The sequence below is a fragment of the Pistacia vera genome, unplaced genomic scaffold, assembly GCF_008641045.1.
Source record: "Pistacia vera cultivar Batoury unplaced genomic scaffold, PisVer_v2 Contig553, whole genome shotgun sequence".
Classification (NCBI taxonomy): domain Eukaryota; kingdom Viridiplantae; phylum Streptophyta; class Magnoliopsida; order Sapindales; family Anacardiaceae; genus Pistacia; species Pistacia vera.
In genome coordinates, this window is record NW_022196394.1 from 253519 (window position 1) to 277588 (window position 24070).

Genomic DNA, 24070 nt, shown 5'->3' on the forward strand with positions numbered 1-24070 from the left:
CCACATACTTTACATGCTCATGGAGCAAATTTTCATTTATTATCTTGCATGTATTGAAAATGTTAATCTTTGTCTTTGGAAGTGCTTAACTGTTGCTTGATGATTTGATTTTGATTTGTAGCCTAGTGGACTCTAGGAAGTAAGCCTGAGGGGTGTTCTACACCTAATCCTCTAAAGCTATCTAGCTTGGGAGTGGTTGGCCCAAAGCTTGTTACACGGGTCCTCTAGAAAGCTTAATAAGTCATTATATAGATCATGAGCTTTATAAGAAAAATAAATATAAGTCTTGACTTGTAACCTAGTTGGTTCGGGTGAATAAGTTCAAGGAGTGTTTTACATTTAGTGCCCTATAGCTGTCTGGTTTGGGAGTCATTGACCTAAAGCCCGTTACACAGACCTTCTAGAAAGCTTAAGAAGTTAAGACAAGAAAAATAAAAAAATAAAGTGATGAATGAAAAAGAAATTATATGTCAAAATCTTGTGTGGAAAATGAGTATTATGTTGCGTGTACATAAGTTGGGGAGTTTTGCATGACATTTTAACATTGTGATATGAATATGAAATGTGTGTTTGAGAAGCTTGAATGGAGATAGGCAAATCTTGACAGAAACTTTAGTTCTTTATTTAGAATTGTGTTATTTACTTGTTATGTTCAAATTCTTCACTTTACCTTTTGATGAATGACTTGGATGTTGATGAATATAGTTGTGTATGGTTTGGTGAGAATGTTGAAAGAGTTCCTTTAACTTTACTCGAGGACGAGCAAAGAGTAAGTTGGGGAGTGTGTTAGAGTCATGAAAATGACTCTATTTTGGTGATAAAAAGACTCTATGTGTGATTAAAATGAAATCATATTGAGATAATTAAGAGAAATTATGAATTTATGTATAAAAATCATATTTTGAGTTTTTCTTACTAATTTGGCATGTTTGGATTGAAATTTGAGATTGTGTAAGTTGATATTAGGATTTGATTTATTTTCTAGGGTTGATTTTGTCTCATTTATGCCATTCAGGGGTCAAATTGTCATAAAACTTGGGGTTGATTTTGTCACTTTTCAATCATGCAGGGACCAAATGAGAATTTGTCATATTTTGTATAAAAATGTAGCGCAAGGTCGTAGATTGGGGGCTGCTGCCCACCAAAACCATTCATCTTCTCCGATCAAGCTCCGGCGAGCATCTCCGACGACGGTTCGTTGTCCCTTTGCACCGATCTTCATCATCCCACACTTACAGTCACGATTCACGTGATTTTCGACGTCATTTCGCATTCCAGCCGTGATTTCACCATTTTCAGGCAACCTCCGATGACATTGCACTTCCCTGGTGGTTGATCTAGCTTCCCCACAGCCGGATCTATTCATTCCAAGCTTCAGCTGTCGCTAAAAACGTCGGAATCTCCCATCACCGTCGTCGCACCTCTTCACCTTCCAACCGCGATCTCTCCCATTTCAGGTGACCTTTCATCTTCCCAAGACCTGATCTGAACTCCCCATCACTAGAGCTTTCCATTGGTACCTTCAGATCCTATTTTCGCCACCATTTGCCGAAAGACCCGTAGGAAAACTAACGTATTCCAGCGAGTGCAACTGTTTGTATTCTGAGCTGTTTGGTGGTCGTTTTTGCCCCTTCTTCACATCATATCATTGTCGGCTACTTCCTCTCCACCATGATCAGCTTCGTTTCCACCGCTTCAGCTTCCGTTGACACCACCATGAGCGGTTAAGTTCCCGGTTGTCTGTTACGGTGTAGGCGAGATCAAGATTGACTCCACTGCTCTCCTCATCAACTCTCGACTAGTTGGATGAGCCCGATTGTAAGACATTTGATAGTATTGTGTTTCGAATTATATTTGTTTTCATTTCATGTTTGATTTCGATACTTTAATATGTTTTGAGCATAATTTGTGATGAATATTGTTGTCCATTGTGATTAAATGTTTTCATAGAACTTACTGAATAATAGACGTTGGTTTGAGATAATTAAATGATGAATATTGTTTTTCATTACTTCGCATCGATTGTAATTGAGTTGTGTTTGGATTTAATGTCATTTCTACTGTTGTTGTGTTTATTGTGAAGTGAGTTGATTGGATGATACGTGTTGACAAATTGTATTTGTTAATCACGTACCAACTAGTGGTATTGTCTTGTAGTGTTTGTGGTCATCAACGATAGTCTTTAACCAATCGAACTTGAGTGATCGAGTGAGACATGATAGATTATACCTAGAGTGTCGGCAAGCCATTTCATTGATTTACCTTGCCTTGTAGGCTTAAGGGATCGTAGAGGGTGGAGGAGAATTGTGTAAGTTGGTCTCGTGTCGAACCAAAACTATAGCGACAACGTTTTTATTATGAAGTCTTCATTAGTTTTAATTTCACGCTTTTATTATTTGCATTTAGTTTGTTTAGTTTAATTAATCAAATTGTCAATTTCATCTCCGCTACTCAAATATACATTAGGTCGTTAGTCTTGCTCTTTGTGGATTCGACCTTGCTTACCGCTAACTACGGTATTTAGGTTTAATTTTGTGGCTGTGACAATCGGTTTGACAATAATCAATGTGGTTCCATATAACTTATTTACATCCACAAAGAGTAAACGACATTTACCCACCCAAGGTTTGACGAATCTCAAAGTTCCCACCCATGACTTCATAAATTCCAGATTCTCATCCTTAAATTAACCAAAAAAAAAAAAATGTTTAATATAACAGTTAAAGAGTAAAATAGTCATTTTCTACTATATTGAGTCTGAAATGAAAATGATATCTCCCAGGGAGCCCCCATTCCAAACCACCACAACTCAATCCAAACAACCACCACAACTCAGTCCAAATCACCACTACAGCCCATTCCAAACCACAATGGAAGTAAAAAGCAAACATCAATATCGAAATTAACATGAAAAAATAAAATCACACTAAATTTACAAAAGAAACACAGTAATCAATGTGATTCGATATAATTTGTTTACATCCACTATTGAGAACACTACTATTGCGATATGGATTTATAAGATTACAACACTATAAACCCATAATCTGACCAAGTACTAATTACCAATACATACAATCTCAATTTACACACTCAACCCATACTATTTAATCAACCATTTCACATTATATGTTATGTGTGACCTATCATTCTATCGTAATATTAAATTGGTTTTCACTTAAGTAATACATGAATTACTATTCTATTGATAATAGTATTCATATTTATATTCCTAATAGGATTCATATTCTTTATTTAATAACTTTCTTAAGGAGATACAATTTTACAAGAAAATAAACTAACGAATGCGCCACAATATCTTAACAAAAAATTTACAAAAATACAAGTAAAAATTTAGTTTTAAAAATTATAGTAATTAATACACTTAAAAAGGAATGGTTTAAGGTAATTAATTAGAGAGAGAGAGAGAGATATAGAGTACTATTTATTAGAAAATACATAACAATATCCGTACATATGTGAAAACTTTTGTAACTTAATATGTTGAACTAACATGCTGTTGCATGATTTAATTTTGGAAAGGATTTTGACTAGCGTGGCCTGTGCATTATTGTGCATATAATTGCTATGCCAGCAGCATCATAACTGCATTCGACAAAGGTTTAAGGCCTCTAAAAACTCTGGCAATGTGCATTATTCTGATGAGACGGTTCATGNAGTGGGATATTACATATTATCTGTTCCCTTACTTCATAATAATACTAGGGCTACAGACGTTTTTAGAATGGCCACCATATGTGCTGATAGGGTTCTCACTATCAAGATTTGAAATACTTGATACCCTCGTCACGGTTCTACCATTCTAAGGACATATATCAATATATATTGCAATAATAACGATTTACGCGATATAGAATAAAATGCCTTTTATTGATTAATGAACATTATTACAAAGAGTCAATTCTACAATAATTGATTGGCTCTAAGGCATCCACTCTAACACTAATTGCATCAATGTTTTCTTATTTTTGTGTGTTGTTAGAACTGCTTGGGTGCACTGGATGGAACGTACATCAAGGTTCACGTCGACGCCGGTGATAAACCTGGGTATCGAACACGAAAGGGTGAAATTGCAATGAATGTGCTTGGTCTTTGCACACCCGACATGCAATTTATTTATGTTCTCCCCAGGTGGGAAGGTTCAGTTGTAGATGGTAGAGTGCTAAGGGATGCCATAGTAGGAGAAATGACTTAAAGGTCCCTCAAGGTACATCCTCAATCGAATTTGTTTGTACATGTTAGGATAGAGTGACATAGTATATGTTTATATGGATTCTGACATGTGAAATTTTATGATAGCGTGTTATTACTTATGTGATGCTGGATACACCAATGGAGAAAGGTTCTTGGCCCCATACAGGGGGCAACGATGCCATTTGAATGACTGGAGGCAAGGCCAACAACCGAGAATAGCCTAAGAATATTTCAACATGAAACACTCTCAGGCAAGGTATTGTATCGAGAGGTGTCTCGGCATACTGAAGAAGAGATGGGGTATTTTGAGAGATGCATCCTTCTACCCCATCAAAACCCAATGTCAAATAATTTCTGCCTGTTGCCTGCTTCATAATTTCATTAGGAATGAAATGACAATAGATTCAATTGAGAGTGAAGTTGGTTGTTAGGAAACGGTCCATATACGTAGCGGAAAAACAAAATCATAATAACAAGGATCGTTCCCATTGAGCCAAGATCAAAGGTACAATTTTACAGTTTATGTTAAAATAGAAATCTGCAGAAAATAATCAAGAGTTCAAGAAATCATACGCACGTTTGGAGGCTCCTCCAAATTTGTCAATGAATGTTTTGCTACCGACCCAAGTGTAGGATTGAACCCACGTAGTCCATACGAAGACAATCACAAAAAACTAAGGAAGGATTTGTTAGGAGATCCTAGCTGTAAGTCAGAAGAAATATCAATCGAAATTGATTTTAGGCAAAATGGAATACTGCGTGGTGGGAGACTGAGAAATTGGCGCTGTGTTGTGTTTCAACGAAAAATGAATAATGATGACACTTGCATGTACCACTAACATTTCTCTTTATAGTATTTACATGCCCTAGTTGCCCATATGGAATAGGCTTGGGCTCTAACACCAAAACTACCCCATGTTAACAAACACTCACCCAATTAGATAGTTGTATTTGATCGTTCATCTATCTCAATTAACAACTTCTAATATACTTCTCTATCTATATAACATTATCCCAATAATGAGACTTAATTCATCCATGTATGCGAACCACATATTAAACGAATTTCATATTTTAATTTTCACTAAAAACATTGAATAAAGGCTACTGACTTATGCAAATTTATTGCACTGTGAACAGTACCAAAATACCCTTTCGCCAATAAAGGACGAAAACGCCCTTCGTCTTTTGGCTCTTAAATGATCTTCTATGTGGTGACCCATAGGCTCCTTATCTACGGTAGTGTATGGTATCACGATTACCCAATTAATGTCTCACGAATACAAGACCAAGATGGCCCCTAGCAAGCATCATGGCACCCGATAGATTCGGATTCAGCATAGTAGTCTAACCTTGTCACGATATGGTTACAGTACAATTCGATACTTTAATCATAAGTTATCCGAGGAGACGAAGGCAGACGAAATAGTGTCAACCGGTTCAATTCCTCGATAATCTATTTATTCAGTTCTAGGGACCAATGGGGACACCGTATTATGAAACGTGGATAGAAGCAAAAAGCAACAATCAAGTCGCACTAGTGCAACAATTTTAATGGCAAACTATGAAGTCATACTGAAGATTCAGCGCCGTGAGACTACTTTTCCGTATCCAGGGGTGAGATGAGTGTAATCCTCTGTCGATCCACCATAGGTATTGCATACACGCTCTTTGATGCAGCTATACTCACCACACCATGATTGACAGCAATTTGTAAACAAGAGACTGGCGTTAGGCTAAGTGTCAATACTACACCAATTGGGTGCATCAAAGGGCACCTTCGTGTGACTGATCAAGTCTGAAGGATTACATGGTAAGCTACCCGATTTCGTTGAGAGGATTGTATTCCATAGATACAGGGTTACCATGCCTATATGGATACCTTGGTGGGTCAGGTCTTAGATGAACATTGCTAGGGTGATGCCTACAGCAAACAACCATGTGTGTGCCCCAGGTTGTGACCCAACAAATTGACAAAGTGAGATCAGTCACATATCTTTCGAAGGATCTTTCAACACTATGATAGCCTTACGTATTTGTACTATCTGGGCCTTACTTCAGAATAATACTAGGGCTACGGACGTTTCTAGAATGGCCACCATATGTGCTCATAGGGTTCTCACTATCAAGATTTGAAACACTTGATACCCTCGTCACGGTTCTACCATTCTAAGGACATATATCAATACATATTGCAATAATAATGATTTACGCGATATAGAATAAAATGCCTTTTATTGATTAATGAACATTATTACGAAGAGTCAATTCTACAATAATTGATTAGCTCTAGGGCACCTACTCTAACATTGGTGAAGTTTCCAATACCCATGATGACGATGATGTTGATGGTGACATAATACGGGACGTTAAGACGAGCCTCGCTTGGACTGCATGGAGAGATAATTTAGCATAGGAAATGTTCAATAGTTGGATGGCATCGCGCAATGCATAGTGTTGTGTTAATATAGGGAGAAATATGTACTGGTTTGTCATTGTTAGTCGGGTTTGATGTAATTGGTGCAAAACATTTGCGACATGCTTTTCCAAAACTTTATGTTTGCAACTGCAACATTCATTATGTTTATGTGAAACTGTTTGTTGCCTGGTTGGATGTTTAATGCAGTTTATTACTTATTTTATCACATATTTTATAATGTTGTCAAATCCTTATACATCCCACCCTTTCCATGCTATCCCTTTTGTGCTTGTTTGACAATGTTTTGCCAGAATGGCTAATGTTGTCGTTTACTTGTAACTGCAGGATGAATAAGTAAGCATCAGGAATAGAAAGTGGTGATAAGAGCTTGTCCATGTATGAGGCAACTATCAACTGGAAAGGGGAGGGCAAAGCCAAGACTGGTAAGAGCAAAAGGTAGTGGACAAAAGCGAGGAAGCCAATCTGGTTGAGTGCCTTGTGCAACTGTGGGAGAGCGTCCATTGGAGGGCTAAAAATGGGCAATTTAAAGTTGGTTTTTTTGGCTAGCTGGAGAAAATGATGGCCCATAGTTTACCTAGACATGTGCTGAAGGCTTACCCACACATAGAGTCCAAGTATAATTTGCTGAGGTGCCAATACAATGCCATCAATGACATGATAGAACATGGCAGCAGATTTGGCTGGAATTAGGGGTGTATACGAGCCGAGCCGAGCCGAGTATCTCGGTACTCGAGCTCGGCTCGTGATGAACAGTACCGAGCTCGAGCTTGAGCTCGAGCTCGAGCTCGAGCTCAACCGAGCTTCAGAACTCGAGCTCGAGCTCGAGCTCGAGAGTGGGAATGAGTACTCGAGCTCGAGCTCGAGCTCGATCGAGCTCCGTAATCGAGCTCAAACGAGCTCAGTTAATCGAGCTCAAACGAGCTCGATCGAGCTCGAGCCTTGTTGAGCTCAAACGAGCTGGAGACAGACTGCTGCTGTAATTTTAAATCTTGAGACAGACTACAATTGTAATTTGAAATCTTCCTGCAGTTCCAACTTCCAACTTCCACTTCCACCTATCTACATACAATTCTACATACAATTGTACATACAATACAATATCCCACTTATAAATCTGTCTAAGAAACCTAATTCAAGCAAATTTTGTCAACATTGTACTTAGATAAATGCAAATTTCGCCCATAATTTAACACAATCTTCAATTTCCAACACCAACAATCTTCCAAAACATAAAATGAAATGACAAGTTTAAAGTAGTTGGATGAAATATGCATTACAAATTTACAATTTACAAATGTACAAACACATGAAGCTATCTATATACAAATCAAAAGTACATAATTTGCAAAATCCGACGTAGACCAGGAGAGAAAAACCCAAAGCACCCAAAGACAAAGAAAGGCACAAAAGCCACCCAAAAGCTAGGCCTCCCATGCTCCACCTGCAAAGTGTAAATACAAAGGAAGCAAATAATTTGCAATGTCAAATGTTTGCAATTCACCATTCACCAAATCAAAAACAACACAGCAATCACCATTCCCCAAATCAAAATCAACACAACAATACTAAATAATCTCAATATCTATATTGAATAACCAGGTTCTGTGCATAGAAATTAAAAAAACTACAAAGGGCTATATATTTACAAAACCTGTCATATATATCGAGGGTCAAACAATCTACTCAATCCCTTCAACGAAGAGATAGGAAGGGTAATCCAGTGGTTCCTCATCCGACTAAAACATATATAAGAAAAAAATTAGAACGTTTAATGTTACATTAAAAAAATAATATTCAAAATAAACAAGACATAAAATAGTAATAATTGATTTGTGTAATTGAACTTACTTCATCCATCTTCATTAGTCTAGTTGACTGCGACACCAATCACCTCCACATAGTAGTGCTTGCACTGTGTCCGGAGACAGTCGAGATCGAAATTGTCAATAACTCTACTTCCGCACTAAAAGTAGCCTCTGAAGCCACCGTGCTAATAGGAACGGCAAGTATATCACGAGCCACCCTTACATAACACTGGAAATTTCAACTATTTGCTTGCCACACTTTAAGGCATCGAACGCCTCATAATCCACTTGACACTTATAACATGACTCTTCGAAATAGGGAATCTAACTCTGATTTTTCCGGGGCAGTAGTTTCATCAACATCACATAATTCATTAAATCCAACCAACCAGAAGAGTCATCATCTACATTCGTCCACTCCACTCCACTCCAACTCCCCCTAACCTGTTAGTGCAGGCATATGTTGACCAGCAGATGATTGACTAGCGGTCCACATATTCCCTGTACAACTCATACAAGGTATCCCGAACTGTTGTAGAATGAACCCGTGCGTCACGACACCAACATTTAGGGAAAGCAATGTCCAACACTCTCATTTGCAACTAGGGTCCAAAACAGCAGCATAGCTATCAACAAATTGCACTCCCCCCAATATTTATCAAATTTCCCTTCATCTTCGTCACCATGGTCCTCAAAAATTCATTTTCATCTCAGCATGTTTATCAACAAAACCTTCACCTTACAAAGCTGGCAAGAAATTTATTTGATGTGGATATTTGACCTGAAATGATGTTAGTGGTAACATTGAAAAACTTCAAAATTTCACAACTTTCTGTATCTTAACCCAATCTTCCTCAAGGGGACAAGAAGTGAAATGCTGGTCTCTTTCAGAGTATCTGGAAACACGCTTTGGAATTTTAGTGCAGTAGCCAACATCCATAAGTTGAGTTCCACCGCGTTTACATCCAATATCAACTTCTGTGAGGCAAAGCAATTGCTGCACAATTCTAGAAAGATTGTAGTCTACTCTCCGATTGATTGAGTAGTAGACACTATCACGGACATCTTTGATAATGTGCCTAATCTGACAAGACCATCTTGCCATATGTTTAATATGGGGCGCAACACTAACATGAAACAACTTTCCCCCGCAAAGAAGCTTCTTGGTTATAGAAAAGTTTTCCTTTAGAACCTTGATTGCCAAGTCATTACTAGATGCATTATCAATGATATCGTGAAGACTTTGTTCTCAATTCCCCATTCCCGCAAACAGTTAAATAACGCTATCTGCAATCTGGACACCACCGCGAGGAGGCTTTAAACGAACAAACTGAGCACACGTTTGTTCAACTCCAATTAGGTCTCTATCCAATGCCCCGTCAAAACCATGTACTCAAGTTTCTGATTACTTGAATTCACAGATCAGTAGTCAAACTAATTCTATCAATATTCTTCAAAAAGCCTTCAACTTCTCTGTTCCATTTCATACATTCATACAATCATTTTACTTGTGAAGGTGATATTTTTTCCCAACCAGGACTCGCATTCTTAGCAAATATATTAAAACCGTTTGCTCGACAACTTTGAAGGGTGCTCATGCATAAGCACCATTGCGCTACTAGTTCCCTCATCAGCCATCTCAAACTTCCACCTATAAGAGGAGGCAGCCACTACCTACTGCCATTGCATCCGCAACCGGAAAGTTCAACTGTTGTTGTTGATTACTGAAAACCCTTCGCCTTAGACACCCCTTCAAATGTCTAGAAAATTGAGTTGTGCTTCCAGTTGCATTATAGACAATTTGGCCTTACAATGGATGCATTCTGCCTTCTTCGTATTATCGGGTGAAGAAACTCTCTAAATTCTGCCCATATAGGAGATGTCTTCACTCTTTTCTTCCTTTGGAAGGGTTATCAACATCATCTATTTCTTCTTCTACAACGGACTATACCAGAAGTTGCATGCACTTGCACTTACAGTTGGATCCCGATTTACCTGGTGTTGAACTGGTGAACTTGAGTCCATCAATGTGGGTCGGCTACTAGATGAGCCTTCCATACTTGATACCTATAATGGAAGAAAGAATAAAACTTATCTACTAATTTGAAGATTAAAGTACAAGATAATTGCATATTTTGGATAAGTAAACAAATGTGTAATAAGAGACTAAAACTATTCTGCATTGCACATCTCCATGTGATTCAAAACAGGTTTTAGAGTTAAAATTTCTTAAACTACATTAAACTTGAATTGATTTAAAGATTCATGTTTGAGATGAGAATAAAACAATGCTACAGTGATCAACACATTCCCTAATCAATCAATATTGAAAAGGGATTAATTCAGTCTAAATCTAACAAACAGATGAATGCAAACAGATTGCTCTTGAAAAATACTTTTATATCATCAGAAGAACAATAACTTCAATATAACTATTGCAAATAAAAAATAATATAATAAAAATATATGAAATATAGTAGTTCTGGCCTGACTTAACTGATCTCCCAACTTAGCAGCTAATATAGGTTCTATCGTCTTGCCTCAACGGCCAGCAGATGACATGGGTTCAATCTTACTTAGAATAGTAACTGCTGGTTCACACAGAAAAGTTTAACTCCATTTTTTTGTGGCATTTAAAAGAATTAAAGAGGATATAACGTGGAATAGTACACAGATCATACCAATAGACAACAAGAATTGTTAACTGCACCACACTTCAGGCCTTACATTAGCCAATATAAAAGAAAACTTAGAAAGATTTAGTAGGCAGATTATAACAATAAAGAACTAGAAATACAAATAACTTGTCAGCAGACGATAACAGGGAATTGGACAAATCAAGACGAGAACTACTCATGCTATAGCCATATTTGTGGCAAGATCAAAAACTAATTCATGTATGATTTTTTTATTTCTTCCTACAGATGTTGAGGCCGTGAATTCTAGTGAACAAGAGTGGAATCTAGCAGACCTAAATCACTTATCCCATGCAAAAAACCTAGTTTCAGCTCTGAGGATTATAGAAAAGTAGAAAACATCAGCACTTCGTTCCGAATCTTATGCATATAATCCCCAATCATGAGAAATCTATCATTGATGAAATTGCACCCATCCATGAAAGCAAATCCAGACCACCGATACATTTCAGAGAAATTCGTAGCCCTTGATATATACTAGCTAATCCAATATACATTTGCATCTAAATGTTTGTTGTAGAATAAAGATGAAACAAGAGAAGATAACTCACAAACTAACAGAGCAAATTTCTTACCTGGAAGGCGGATTGCTGGAACAAAACACGTCGCACTCTACAAGAACAGAGATGACGCTGACTCGATGACAGCGAATGACACGGCGAACTTGTCCACGACGACGGCGTGACTCGTGAGCGTGAGTGACTGATTACCGCGAATGGCAGTGGAGATTTAGGACTTGGGTTGATGAAAAAACGCGACTGTGTTTTACTTTTTCAGTTTTTGTTTCAGCTTTGATTGAAAAATTGCAAATGGGTTTTACTTCTGCGTTTTTGTCTATATGGGACCTATTTGCAATTAACAACTTAAAAATTAAAAAAGTTTTAAAATCCTGCAAATTACCCCTGAGCTCGTTTAAGCTGTGAATAGTGCGAGCCGAGCTCGGCGCCGAATCGAACTCGGCTCATCACTATCACGAGCTGCTCGAGCTCGAGCTCGACTGCCTGATTTCGAGCCGAGCTCGAGCTTGACTCGAGCCGAGCTCGAGTAGCTCGGAGCAGCTCGGTCGCGGCTCATCCCTAGCTGGAATGACCAGGAGAAGTGCATCACTGCGTCGTTGGATGTATCAACGACTAGATTAAGGTAAGTGGTCTGTGGTTGTAGCCCATATAATTAATGTTTCAATTACAGTACAACATGCAATTCTTTTGATTACCTTGTTTACATCTTTTTGACAAATTTTATTATTATTTTTGCAGAGTCACCCTGAGGCAAAAGGGTTGCGTCACAAACCCTTTCCCCATACGAAGGTTACTGTTCATTTTTGGGAAAGACCGAGCAACTGGCATGAATGTTAGACCCTTGCCGATGCGGTTGAGGAATTGGAAAAAGAGATCGATGTGTAAAACCCCCCTCCAGTCAGGTATCCTGAATATCCCTCTACATGTCTGGAGAGGGATATTCAGACATGTAGAGGGATATTCAGAAAAAACCCGTGTAAGGATAATAATATATCCAAAACGCATATAAGATGTCACGCAGGATCCAAACTTATAATTAAAAAATTATGAATTATTGGAACTTACACAATCAAAACTATTTATAGGTGGAAGCTTCCAAGGCGTTTCACAAACATTTATCATTACATTTTACATCAAGATAAAAATATCAAGATGACAATATATCATTCCCTCATGTGTAGCCCCGCTGTCTCTAGCATCCTTCGCTTCTGGTTCTACCTGTAAAGCAATCAACAATGAAAGGGTCAGCGTAATCGCTAGTAAGGAATGATCCATTTCATTCTAAATGTGCTGTTGACTTTCATTAAACATTGTTAACACACCACTTATCTTTTACATCTAGGTATACTTTTTTTTTTTTTTTTCTTTCCAATTCATATGTTTTTCATCATTTATCCCTGGCTATATAAACATCAATGCATACACATACAAATAAGTATGTAAACATGGTACAGTACATTACATGTCATGATATAACATCTAAATATCATGTAACATATGAAGCATTTAACGTGTAGCCGATCAGATTTTCTTAGCGTATAGCACTTCATGTCATCTAGCCTAAAATTCATCTAGAGCTCATATCATCGGGAGGCATGCTTATGCGTTATTTAGCATCTAAAGCATATATTCATCTTTCCTCAACCGGTATACGAGGATATGCTTACGCATTTTCCATCATGTCTATATGCATCTCATATCTTATGGCGTGTAAAACATTTTAGTGAGCTTAACACTTTTAATTCATCTAGGATATCAATCATATTACATTACCTCTTGCTCACATTCATCATCTTAAAACATGTATTACATTGCATCTTGTGCCATTTCATAACATTAATCATGCATTGACCTCAGACCATGTATTCTTTCAAAGATCATCTAACTAATGGGTAAACATTAGTACATGGTAATCACGTCAATATATAATCAATTCATAATCATAAGAATAATTATGTTAAATCTTAAATTTAATAACTAGAAGCTTATACTTCAGGCCATTTTCATCCATTTGCTAAACGAATTGGCTCTTGGACTAAACATAAAAGTTGTAGGGCTATGTCTTAAATTTCTAGTCTTCAAGAATCATCTCATTTCAATTTTATAACTCAAGTTATGGTCGAAATACTGAAGCATGTTAACATAACCCCTAGCTTACCAAATCCGAATTTTTCATATTAACATGTCACATCCTTCCTATTGACAATAACCATAGGGTCACTAATGGATCAAATAAACCCCCTTAATAGTCTTAACATCTTAAAGGAAGTGTAAAATCTCATTCCCATAATCATCCATTATTGCTATAACATTGTAAGCTAATGCAAACAACACATCAACACTTCTAATAGCAACCATTCAACACCATGTGGCCTCCAATACTACAATTTTTGCCACAATCAGTATCCACACTTCATTTTCTTCAATCAAACATCACAACTCATAAAACATAAATAGCAATAACTTCATGTATAATGAATTCAAGACAATAAATAGAATAAATGAGTTCAACTACACTTGCCATCAACTAATTATATGCCTTAAAGCCTTAATTTAAGGTTTTATTAAAATCTACAAACCCTAGCATAATCCCTAAAGTCATGGGAGGTTCTTCCTTACCTTTTTAAAGAATTCCTCCAACAAATCCTTTGCCTTTGTCTTCTTTTACACCTTAATCCTACATATATAACATTATACCTGATCAACATCTACTTCAAATCTTCAAATCACATCAAAACTAGGGTTTTTAATCCTTACCTTAAACCCTTCAACTTGAAGATCCAAGGCTCCTATCTTGTTCTCCTTGAAAAATTATGCAAAACTCCTTTAAAACTTAGAGAGAGAAAGCTTGTTTCATGGAAGATTTGAGAGAAAATGGAAGAAAGGTTAAAGAAATGCTCTCTACCTTGGCTTGAACGAATTTCCTCTCATTTATAGGAAAATATTTCATTAATTTTCCAAAATTATGCTATTGGCCCAATTATTTTAATTGTATAACTCATAAGTCCTTAATTCTTCATATAAGGGCATTTTGGTCATTTCACACTAAACATAATTATTACTTAATTAATGTCATTAAATGCAATTAAGCCAACTCTTCCTTGACTTTTTCAATGCTTATCCTAAGGAAAAATGACTATTTTGCCCCTAATACCTTTCTATGGATAATTGATTCATACCGTTCCAAATAAATTGACTATTTTGCCCTTAGTTAGATTTTATGCTTTTTAACATAAAATTAACATCTAAATGACTATTTTGAGTTAGGAACATACCTTTGACATCTTGGGTATTACAGATTGCCGACATCCATGACGTTGGCATGGAGGTCGATGTTGATGTCGAGGTCGAGGTAGAGGTAGAGGTGGAGGGCCACAGTAATGTCCCAGTGAAGGAAGATGTGGTTGCCTCTACATGCTAGACAGCCACTGCTAGCCGCGGTAGAAGGACAATCCACAATAGCAAGAGGAAGGCAAGGGATAAGAGCCAAGATAGTTTCATGGAACAAATGGGCGTGTTTGGCAAAGCAGTTGAAGGATCCCATGAAGAAATGAAGGACATTGCCTCGTTTTTCAAACGAGAGTCTTTGGAGGACAGGAGGGGGTTGCTGTTCAATGATATTTCCGAATTGGATGAGTTTACACTAGATTAGATGCTGGAGGTTAGCGAGACAATTGCCAAGGAACCCCATAAAATGGAGTTTTTCTTTGGGTTACTGATGGAAGTTAGGCGAGAGTATGTGAGGAAGCAGCTATCTGAAAGTAATGTGTATCATTCATCATTTGATCATTTAGATTAAATTAATGTTAGCTTATTTTGATTTGTGCAATGACATCTTATTTTAGTGAACTGGGCTGTCTAAGTTAGTGTTATCCATTGCATGAATATGGTAGTTTTTGGCTAGATTGGGGGGGATGCTGGGTATTTTGCATTGTAAGAATGGTGGATGTATTTGCAATTAGCTTACCAGTGGTAGGACATTGTCTCTGCACTTAACCGTACCTTGTAGAGGGTATAGTTTGCTATGTAAGTAACTTGTTTTTGTAAAGCCAGCTTATCTAAGTTAATCTATGGAAATGGTGTTCATGTGTGATTGATATGAGTTCAGTTGTGTATCTCATATTTATGTTGTCAGTACTTTATTAATGATAGCACATAGTCCTGTGCACCAACAGTTATTTAAGAGATGCAAGGTATAATTAAAATGACTCTGGACTGTTATTTCATAGCACCCATCATGAAGAATTGAAATTGACTAATTGCGTTGTTTTTGTACAATTTTAGGCAACAACACTGTTTACGCGAGCAAAGATTCCCCCCCCCCCCCCCCCCCCCCCAACCAAAGGATGGAGTTGCAAAAGTCAGTCGCCCGGAGTGCGCTAAGAAAACTTATGAAGGCAACGGTACAAGTAACTTAGATTCTTAAATTGCCCTATAAAATTATTGCTGAAGTGTTAACGATTTGTATTTGCATAATATGTGTTAAACCTCCACAACATGTGAGTCAGCGCATTGCCACCAATAGAGAGCATGGAATGTTGAGCAATAGTATATTCGACCGACACCTGGGGTATGCTTCTTTTCTTAATTCGAAAGCTATTTACCTGATGCTTTTACATGTGTTTATACATTGGGTTATGATAAGAAATTGTGGAAAGGTTGGGGAGATGTTAATGATAAGAAATTATGGAAAGGTTAGAGAGATGTTAACATGTCAAATTTCAAGTGCCTTGATTCCATGTGGTTTTATTTGTACTTACAACGATCACATAGGCAGAAGGTGCTTAGATGGGTTCAAAAGGAGGATATACTGTAGAAGAAATATGTATTCATTCCCATTGTACTCTAGTTAGTTAATGTGCACTGTATTTGAAAGAACAGCATGCATGCATGAAGAGTGGTGGAAATGGAGAAGAAAGCATAAAAAATGGATTCAAGAAAATGGTTTTAAAAACAAAGCTTGAGAAGAAATTATACCTACTCTTTTGCTTTGGATTGATGAAGATTAGCTTCAAAAGGATGAAACCTCCACACTTTAACACCACCTTGAGAGATTAGAGAGTGGCCGTGGGTTTGAGAGAGAGTTTTGGTTTGTGTTTTTGTGAACTAGTCAAGAATGAACAAAAATGCAACCTTTTGCACTTATATATACTTGGGCAATATTGCAATTATTTATTTTTCACTTCCAAGCCCAATAAAATCTTATTTTATAAAGGGACCCCACGAATTTAATATGCTACCCTTTGAATAATCAATATTATTCAAGGGCCCATGTAAACTAAACTAGTTTACATTAACAACCCATAAATTTACCCTTTTTACCCTTTAACTATTAAAAGGTTATTTTTGTTCATCTCATTAATCTTAACACTTTAAGATATAATAATTAAATATAATTAATTATTGCTTGACCATTTTAACCCTTAAAATGTCACAAATTGTTTTCTATGTAACTATTACTATAGAAATCCCGTTATTACCCTCGGAAGGTGCTAGCCCTCTTCGGATAATCATTTCTCTCTCTCATCCTTCTCTAACTTCTCAAGGCTATTGGTGTGACCATGTAGGTCCACCGTGGATTAGCCGTGAGCCGGTTCTGGATGAATCCAGAAACCTGTCCGGAGGCCCAACGACTATGGTAAACATCTAGCAATGTGCCATAGTCCCTAAACCACGATGAAGAAATACTTCATCGAACCCATTTCAGATCATACGTACCATGCAGGTAAAGTCCCTCCATTGAGATATCCTAATCGAGTATGGATTCATGGAACGTCAAAATCCTAAACTCGATCTTCTACCGAATTGTCGATCAATATGTCCGGAACTTGTCATCACAAACTTACTTTTGTATGACTAATAATAGACTCTGGCCAGAGATTCAGTTTTTCGACATTTATCGATGTTCGTCTAGGAACTCGAATCCGGATGGAGTCAGCGGTACTCCCGATCCTATATTTCCGAGTCAATGGATCCCCTCTTGACCATCGTTCGTTTCCGCATATGAACAACGCATGACCAAATAGGCTTTATTGTACGAAACATGATTAGTCTCGTACTTATACACCGTATGAACCATACGCATCCATATCGGATCCGACTACAATGTCTCAGGTCAAAGGACTACATCGTGCACTGATATAACCAAACGATAAATCATTGACTACATGCTTTTCCAAGTGATTTGTCGTTATTCGGTCACATTCGAAAAACAGTTCACCAACCGTTAATCCATACTAATGCCCCAGTGACATGACTATCATCGTCATCCATACTTATATCAACTCATTATATCTTTCAGAAGCATCTGGTATGCCTACTGTGCAATATAGTTGCCCAAATTTATATTGCTTCCATAGGGAACCCTTTTCGATAATTCATTTACCTATTAAATGAATCATCTAGACAATTCATATACATACTTTATTTTAAATGCATGACTGAATAAAGGAAGCAATTTACATATATGAATTGAAGAACTCTTTCTTTTATTATTTATGATATATATAGATACAAGACAAAATGCTATGAAACCGATAACACAAATGGTTTCTAGGGCATACACTAATATACACTAACAGTATTTACATGTTGTCTCCTTAGTACTTCTCTATTTTGAGGATGCTAACACATTGCGTTTCTATATGGGCAGGGGTTAATGGAGTCTGTTGATTCTATACAACTTTAGGGGAAAAAATGTGTTCAAAACCCAACACCAGTTGCATGTTATTGCTAGATTCCCTTAGATCGGTAGACCTTATGAGGTTTAAACCTTTGATAAGAAAGTAAGATCTCCTAAAACCTAAACCTCTTTCTGGTCCATATCCATGTCTATCCATAGTTTCTAAGTTTGAGTTGTTTTTAGCGATTTACATTTCCCAACTTGCTTGATAGGTTTGCTTGCGATATTTATGAAAATAAAAAATGACAGAGAAGATGGACAATGTTGCTAAAATACCTCTCCTATTGTTGAAGGTCATTACTATGGCCTTGAACCAAACTAAAATTTTGGTTATGTATTACCATATGACTGTACGTTGACTGAGTTAATGACTCCAATTGAATGTAGGTTCCCCAGTAGAGAAACCAAACAGACTGTGCGTATTTTGTCCTTTATCACATACTGAAGTTCGTGCAAGGAGCCCCATCATGTTATTCTATAACTGAAGGGTACCCTTACTTTGTAAGTGTAACAACATTGGGAAAATACTAACATTTGTATACTAAAATGTGGAAAGAATGATGCATTTGATTTTTTTTTTTCTATTTTTTATCTCATTTATTCAACTTTTCTTAACCCAGATGATGAAGGACTAGTTTGGTACGGATGAATTTCAATCCTTCCGTGACAAACTATAGTTGGACGTCGTGTAGAGTAAGTTATTCTTGACATTTGTTTTGTGAATTGGTTACGTATGGGATATACATGATAGTTTTTGTATAATCTTTAACATGTCTTTTGTGCTACCATTTACAGGATTGTTTACACGCAAGGAGGCTAGGAGCAATCAATAATCAGACTTCGGTAGAATTGAGAGATGTGTACTGTTTTTGTACTATTATGTAAAACAAAAACAAATAGACTAATTAGTTTCATTATGTGTTATGCAATACAGCCTTAAACCTGTCAGTCGGGTTGTTGTGAATTCAGAGTTGTAAATAATATGTTCATTCTAAAAACTTATGATTTTCTATTAAACTAACATTTTCAATTACATCAAGCTTGTACCTGGGTAAATTTTATGGTTTATGAACCTCATGTAATGTCGTGTAGATGTGAGATTAGTTTGACTATGGGTTGAAGTGGGGTGTGAATGTGTGATACAAGTTTATTTTGTGCATGTTTGGTAATTTTGGCAGGGTTGCTTCCATTTGAATGGCGAAGTTGCAGTTGGAAGAGCATGGGATTGTGTAATACTTTCTCTCTAGCTAGTATACTCAGAAAATAAACAGTAAAACTCACTAAAAATATATATATAAGAAAATATACATGTAGATGAGTATAAAATAATGGGCCCATAAGTAATTTTTCTTTATATACAAATCTTTACATAATATAATATAGTTACAAAACATCTCGACAGTGTTGCCAAACCCTTCCGCATCTTGACATTCCATGCGACCGCAACTCATCTACTACTTGTAAAAACATTGAAAACAACGGGGTGAGCACTAATTGCTCAGTAAGTAAACCCACTATGCTACCATTCTCTCTCCGTTGCTTAAATTCTGAATTTCTTTCCTTACATCACACTTCTCTATTCTTCTCTCTTCTTTCTCTGTTCTTCTTTGTTCTTTCTCAATTTCTAATTTTCTCACTACTCAAGATAATAGGCATGGTATTATGCATAGATATGATGCAAATGCACAAATGCATAGAATGTGCATTTTCTTTTCTATTTTTCTTGTTCTGTTTTCTGTTTCTTTTTCTGTATTTCTTTCTTTCTTTCGTTCTCTTCTTTCTTTCTTTCTTTCTTTCTCTTCTTTCTTTCTTTCTTTCTTTATATTCTTTCTTTCTTTCTTGCCGATCGGACTCGGTTGAGGCATGAATTTGGAACCCTGGCCGTGTGAGTGTATTCTCTAATTCTGGGTACAGTCCTCATCCACATGCACTTATAACAGACTATACAATTCTTCTCTCTGAATTCTAAGGCCGTTCACTAAAGGCGGCGTGCATGCGGGGCTAGGTCACTCACATGTTCCCCATCGCAACAACCTTCTCTTCTTTTATCTTTTTACACTTCTTTAAATAAAAATTCAGATTTGAATTTCTTTAATATTCTCATTTCTTTCTATTTACTCTTTAATGTTCTTTAATGCTTTTTCATGCTCTTATGAGTATGCATGCATGTAGATGGGTTCATGCTTATAATTCTTTCTAAATTCACATGTTTAAATGCAATAATGCAATATGGAATGCAAACATGTCATTCTCTACCATCTACTAGCTTATCTCAAAATAACACATGAGCATACTCATACATGCACTTTTCTTTGACATTTCATCAAACAACTTCTGTGCGCATCCAAGCCCTAAATTGGCTATACTTCTACTTCTTTTCTAAGCCTCCAAAATTTGGAACAAAATCTTCCAAGATTAACGCCAAACCTGTCCAAATTGCACACTCCATAATTTCTACTCCAATTCTTCCATATTTCATCCAAACTCTTATCAAACATCAAAAATACAAATGCTACTTCTCATGGATAAGTTCTCACCATCATTCAACATCAAATCCATCAACAATTCTTCATATAAAACACATATATGCATAAAAGAAATTCTCTACACAATATTGCTTCAATCATAACTAGGGTAGGATTCACTTACCTTAGATGTGAGCAACCTAACGCTTTGATAATCCTCTTTGATCTAACTCTCTTTCTCTTAAATCCTATGAACACAAATCATCAAAATTTAACACTTTAAAAATTAAAACTCACTTCTTAGTGCAAGGATCTTACCTAAGGATGCTTGGGATTGAAATTCCACTAAAATAACCCAAAATGTACGAATTTCCCTTGAAAAAGAATTGAAGAAATTGAGAGAATTTGGGGATGAAAGTGGCGTGAAAGTGGAGGAAGAATGGCTAGGGTTTCATTCTTCCACTCTTGATATAACATAATATTATTTATAGTTTCCCATTTTACCCTTGCACTTTCTATGAAATTCCATCTATGTCCCTTAGTCAAGTACCATAATGCCCTCATTTTTATTGCATTCTTCATGAAATTCTGTCTCTTTTCACTCCCCACTTTTTCAACTAATTATGAGTGAAAAGACCATTTTACTCCTAATGACAGTTTAAGGGATTTTCTTCACATTTTTTTCAAGATAACTTTAACAAAATTCAACTAAGGGTATAATGGCATAAGTAAAACTATGTACCTCGATGTGGGCGTTACAGATTGTTGGTGTTTTTTTTTGTAGGTAGTGGTGTGCATTGGAAGTGTGTTCATTGGTGTTATTGTTGTGAGTGGAGAGATGCTACCTATGGTGGCTTGTTGTCAATGGTGTGTAGTGTTGTTTTCGTTGCGATGGTTGATACTGTTGGTTTTTTTTGTTTCTATTTTGTTTTTTGTTAAACGAGCATGGGGTTAAGTTTTATGCATAATTGGCATGCTGGATTTGGTGTTGGGGCAGGTCTAATGAGGGGGTGAATGTTGATTTGTGCAGGTGTAGGGTGTTGGTGTGTTGTTGGGTGTAGGGGGGTGCAGGCAGGTTGCTTGCTTTTTTTTAAGGGAGGGGGGTTACTTGGGCCAGTGTTGCTTAGGCCATGTGGTAAAAGCACCCAAAAGTGGCACGTGTGTATTGGGTGGTGATTGGCCTGTCCCTATTTGGTGATTGAAGAATTTTTTCCCTTTGTAATGGTTTTAATTTTTCTGAAAAAAAAAAAACCAGTTTCCAAAACAAAATCAATTAATTATTGTAATTTACATTTTCACTTCGTAACTAGCTGTAATTTGGAGAAGTACTGTGCTCAGGTCCAAGGATGAGTTGTTTAGCCAGAATTTTATACTTTTCAACCAAACAAATTAATAATTTTTACCCAGTAATCTTACTTACATAAGGGCATTTTAGTAAAATAATATATCAATAATATATAATTATTGTCAACCAAACACATTAATCATTTATATTGCTCTGACAAACCAAGCACAATAATAATTATACCTAGTAATCTATATACACGGTAATTTATGTTTTGAGGTAATACAACAATCAATGAATCAAACGCAACCTTAAAACAATTGAAAAACACAATCTAAACTAAAAACATTTGGGTTGCCTTCCAAGAAGTGCTTTAGTTAAAGTCAAAAGCTTGACTTTCTTGATGTCTTTCATCAATTTGGACTATCCAGGCGAATCACAACCTGCCATTTCCCTATTCACAAGACTTCACTAAAAGTTGATTCTCTTCACATGCACTCTTTATGGGGTGCTTAACTACCCATTGCCATTTCTTGGTCCTTACTTTCAAGAATTGGACTCTTCTATAAGCATTAAACACTACCTTGGATTTTGAACTTCTCATTTCCAAGTTTGTGATGAGAATAAGATAAAGTGCACTCATGGTTAAACTTGTCCTCCAACACCGATTGTGACTTGCTTGCAATTTCATCTAATCCCTCTAAGTGTATTGCATCCACCTTCACCTTAGGATTTTCATCTATAATCTTCACAGAATCCAGGACATCAACTTTAAAACATGAATTTAACTTCAATGGGGGCTTCATATCCTTAAAGACATTAAATGTGACTTATTCATCCTACACCCTCATAATGAGCTTCCCTAATTGAACATTAATCAACATCCTTCCAATAGCAAGGAACGATCGGCCTAAAATAAGAGGATTTTTCTTATCCTTTTCCATATTGAGTGCTACAAAATCTGCTAAGAAAAATGAACTTGCCACCTTAACCAAAACATTTTCAACAATACCCCAGGGATACGTAATTGATCTAGATGTTAGTTGCATACACATCATTATAGGCTTCACTTCTCCAATCCCAAGCTTCTTGAAAACAAAAAGAGGCATTAAATTAACACTAGCACCCAAATCAAATATAACTCTATCAAATTGAATATTTCCTATAGTATAGGGGATAGTAAGACTTCCTGGATCTTTAAGTTTTGGTGGTAATTTTTTTTGAAGAATTGCATTGCATTCCTTCGTAAGCATGACCATGTCTTCCTCATCCAGTTTCCTGTTGTTTGACAAAATTTCCTTCGGGAACTTCGCATAGCATGGGCTTTGGTGCAACACATCTACAACTGGAATATTAATGTGTAATTTCTTAAAAACATCAAGAAATTTAAGAAAATTCTTATCTTGATTTTTTTCCTTCAACCTCTGAAAAATGGAACTGGCGTTGTTTGAGGTGTAAGCTCTAGTGGGATCTCATGAGATGGTGAATTCTTAGCCTTCTTTCTTGTTGGTGTATTCTCTTTTTCCACTTCTCCCTTAGTTTCCATGACTTTCTCTTCAACTATAATCTCTTCATTAGCCTTTTCTTTTGATTCTTTTGATTCTTTCTCCTTTTGGGGTTGTTCCAAAATTGTACCACTCCTTTTGGGGTTAACTCTTCTAAATTCTCAACCTTCTTTCTTTGGGATTTGTGATTGTTGTGCTTATAAGGAACCTTGAGAACCAACTTGAGTCTCAAACTTTGAATGGGCGCTCCTTGATTTCTAAAATTTGTCCTCGTCTCATTCATGAAATTGATAGTTTCTTGCATAAACTTCCCAAACATCTCCTCCAAATTAGATTTCTTCTCTAGTTGTTAAAGTTGAGCTACTGATCTGGGTGCTCCTTGATTGCTCCAAGAGAAATTTGGGTGGTTCCTTGTAATGCCCACATGGAGGTACGTAATTTAATTTATGCTCTTATACC

The 24070-nt window shown here is 36.6% G+C and overlaps 1 protein-coding gene across 1 annotated transcript; it reads right to left on the reverse strand.

Moving 5' to 3' along the window:
• Positions 1-22945: 22945 nt before the first annotated feature.
• Positions 22946-23652, reverse strand: LOC116108098. Its single transcript, XM_031394387.1, has 2 exons — positions 23529-23652; positions 22946-23451 (listed from the first exon to the last, which is right to left on the reverse strand). The coding sequence occupies exons 1-2, from the start codon at positions 23650-23652 to the stop codon at positions 22946-22948; spliced, it is 630 nt and encodes a 209-aa protein (XP_031250247.1).
• Between the last annotated feature and the right edge of the window lie 418 nt (positions 23653-24070).

Coding starts and splice junctions, on each gene's coding strand:
- LOC116108098 (XM_031394387.1), bottom strand. CDS start 23,652: ATGGAAACTAAGGGAGAAGTGGAAAAAGAGAATACACCAACAAGAAAG. Junction 23,452..23,528: donor GCCAGTTCCATTTTTCAGAG/GTTGAAGGAAAA, acceptor TTAATATTCCAG/TTGTAGATGTGTTGCACCAA.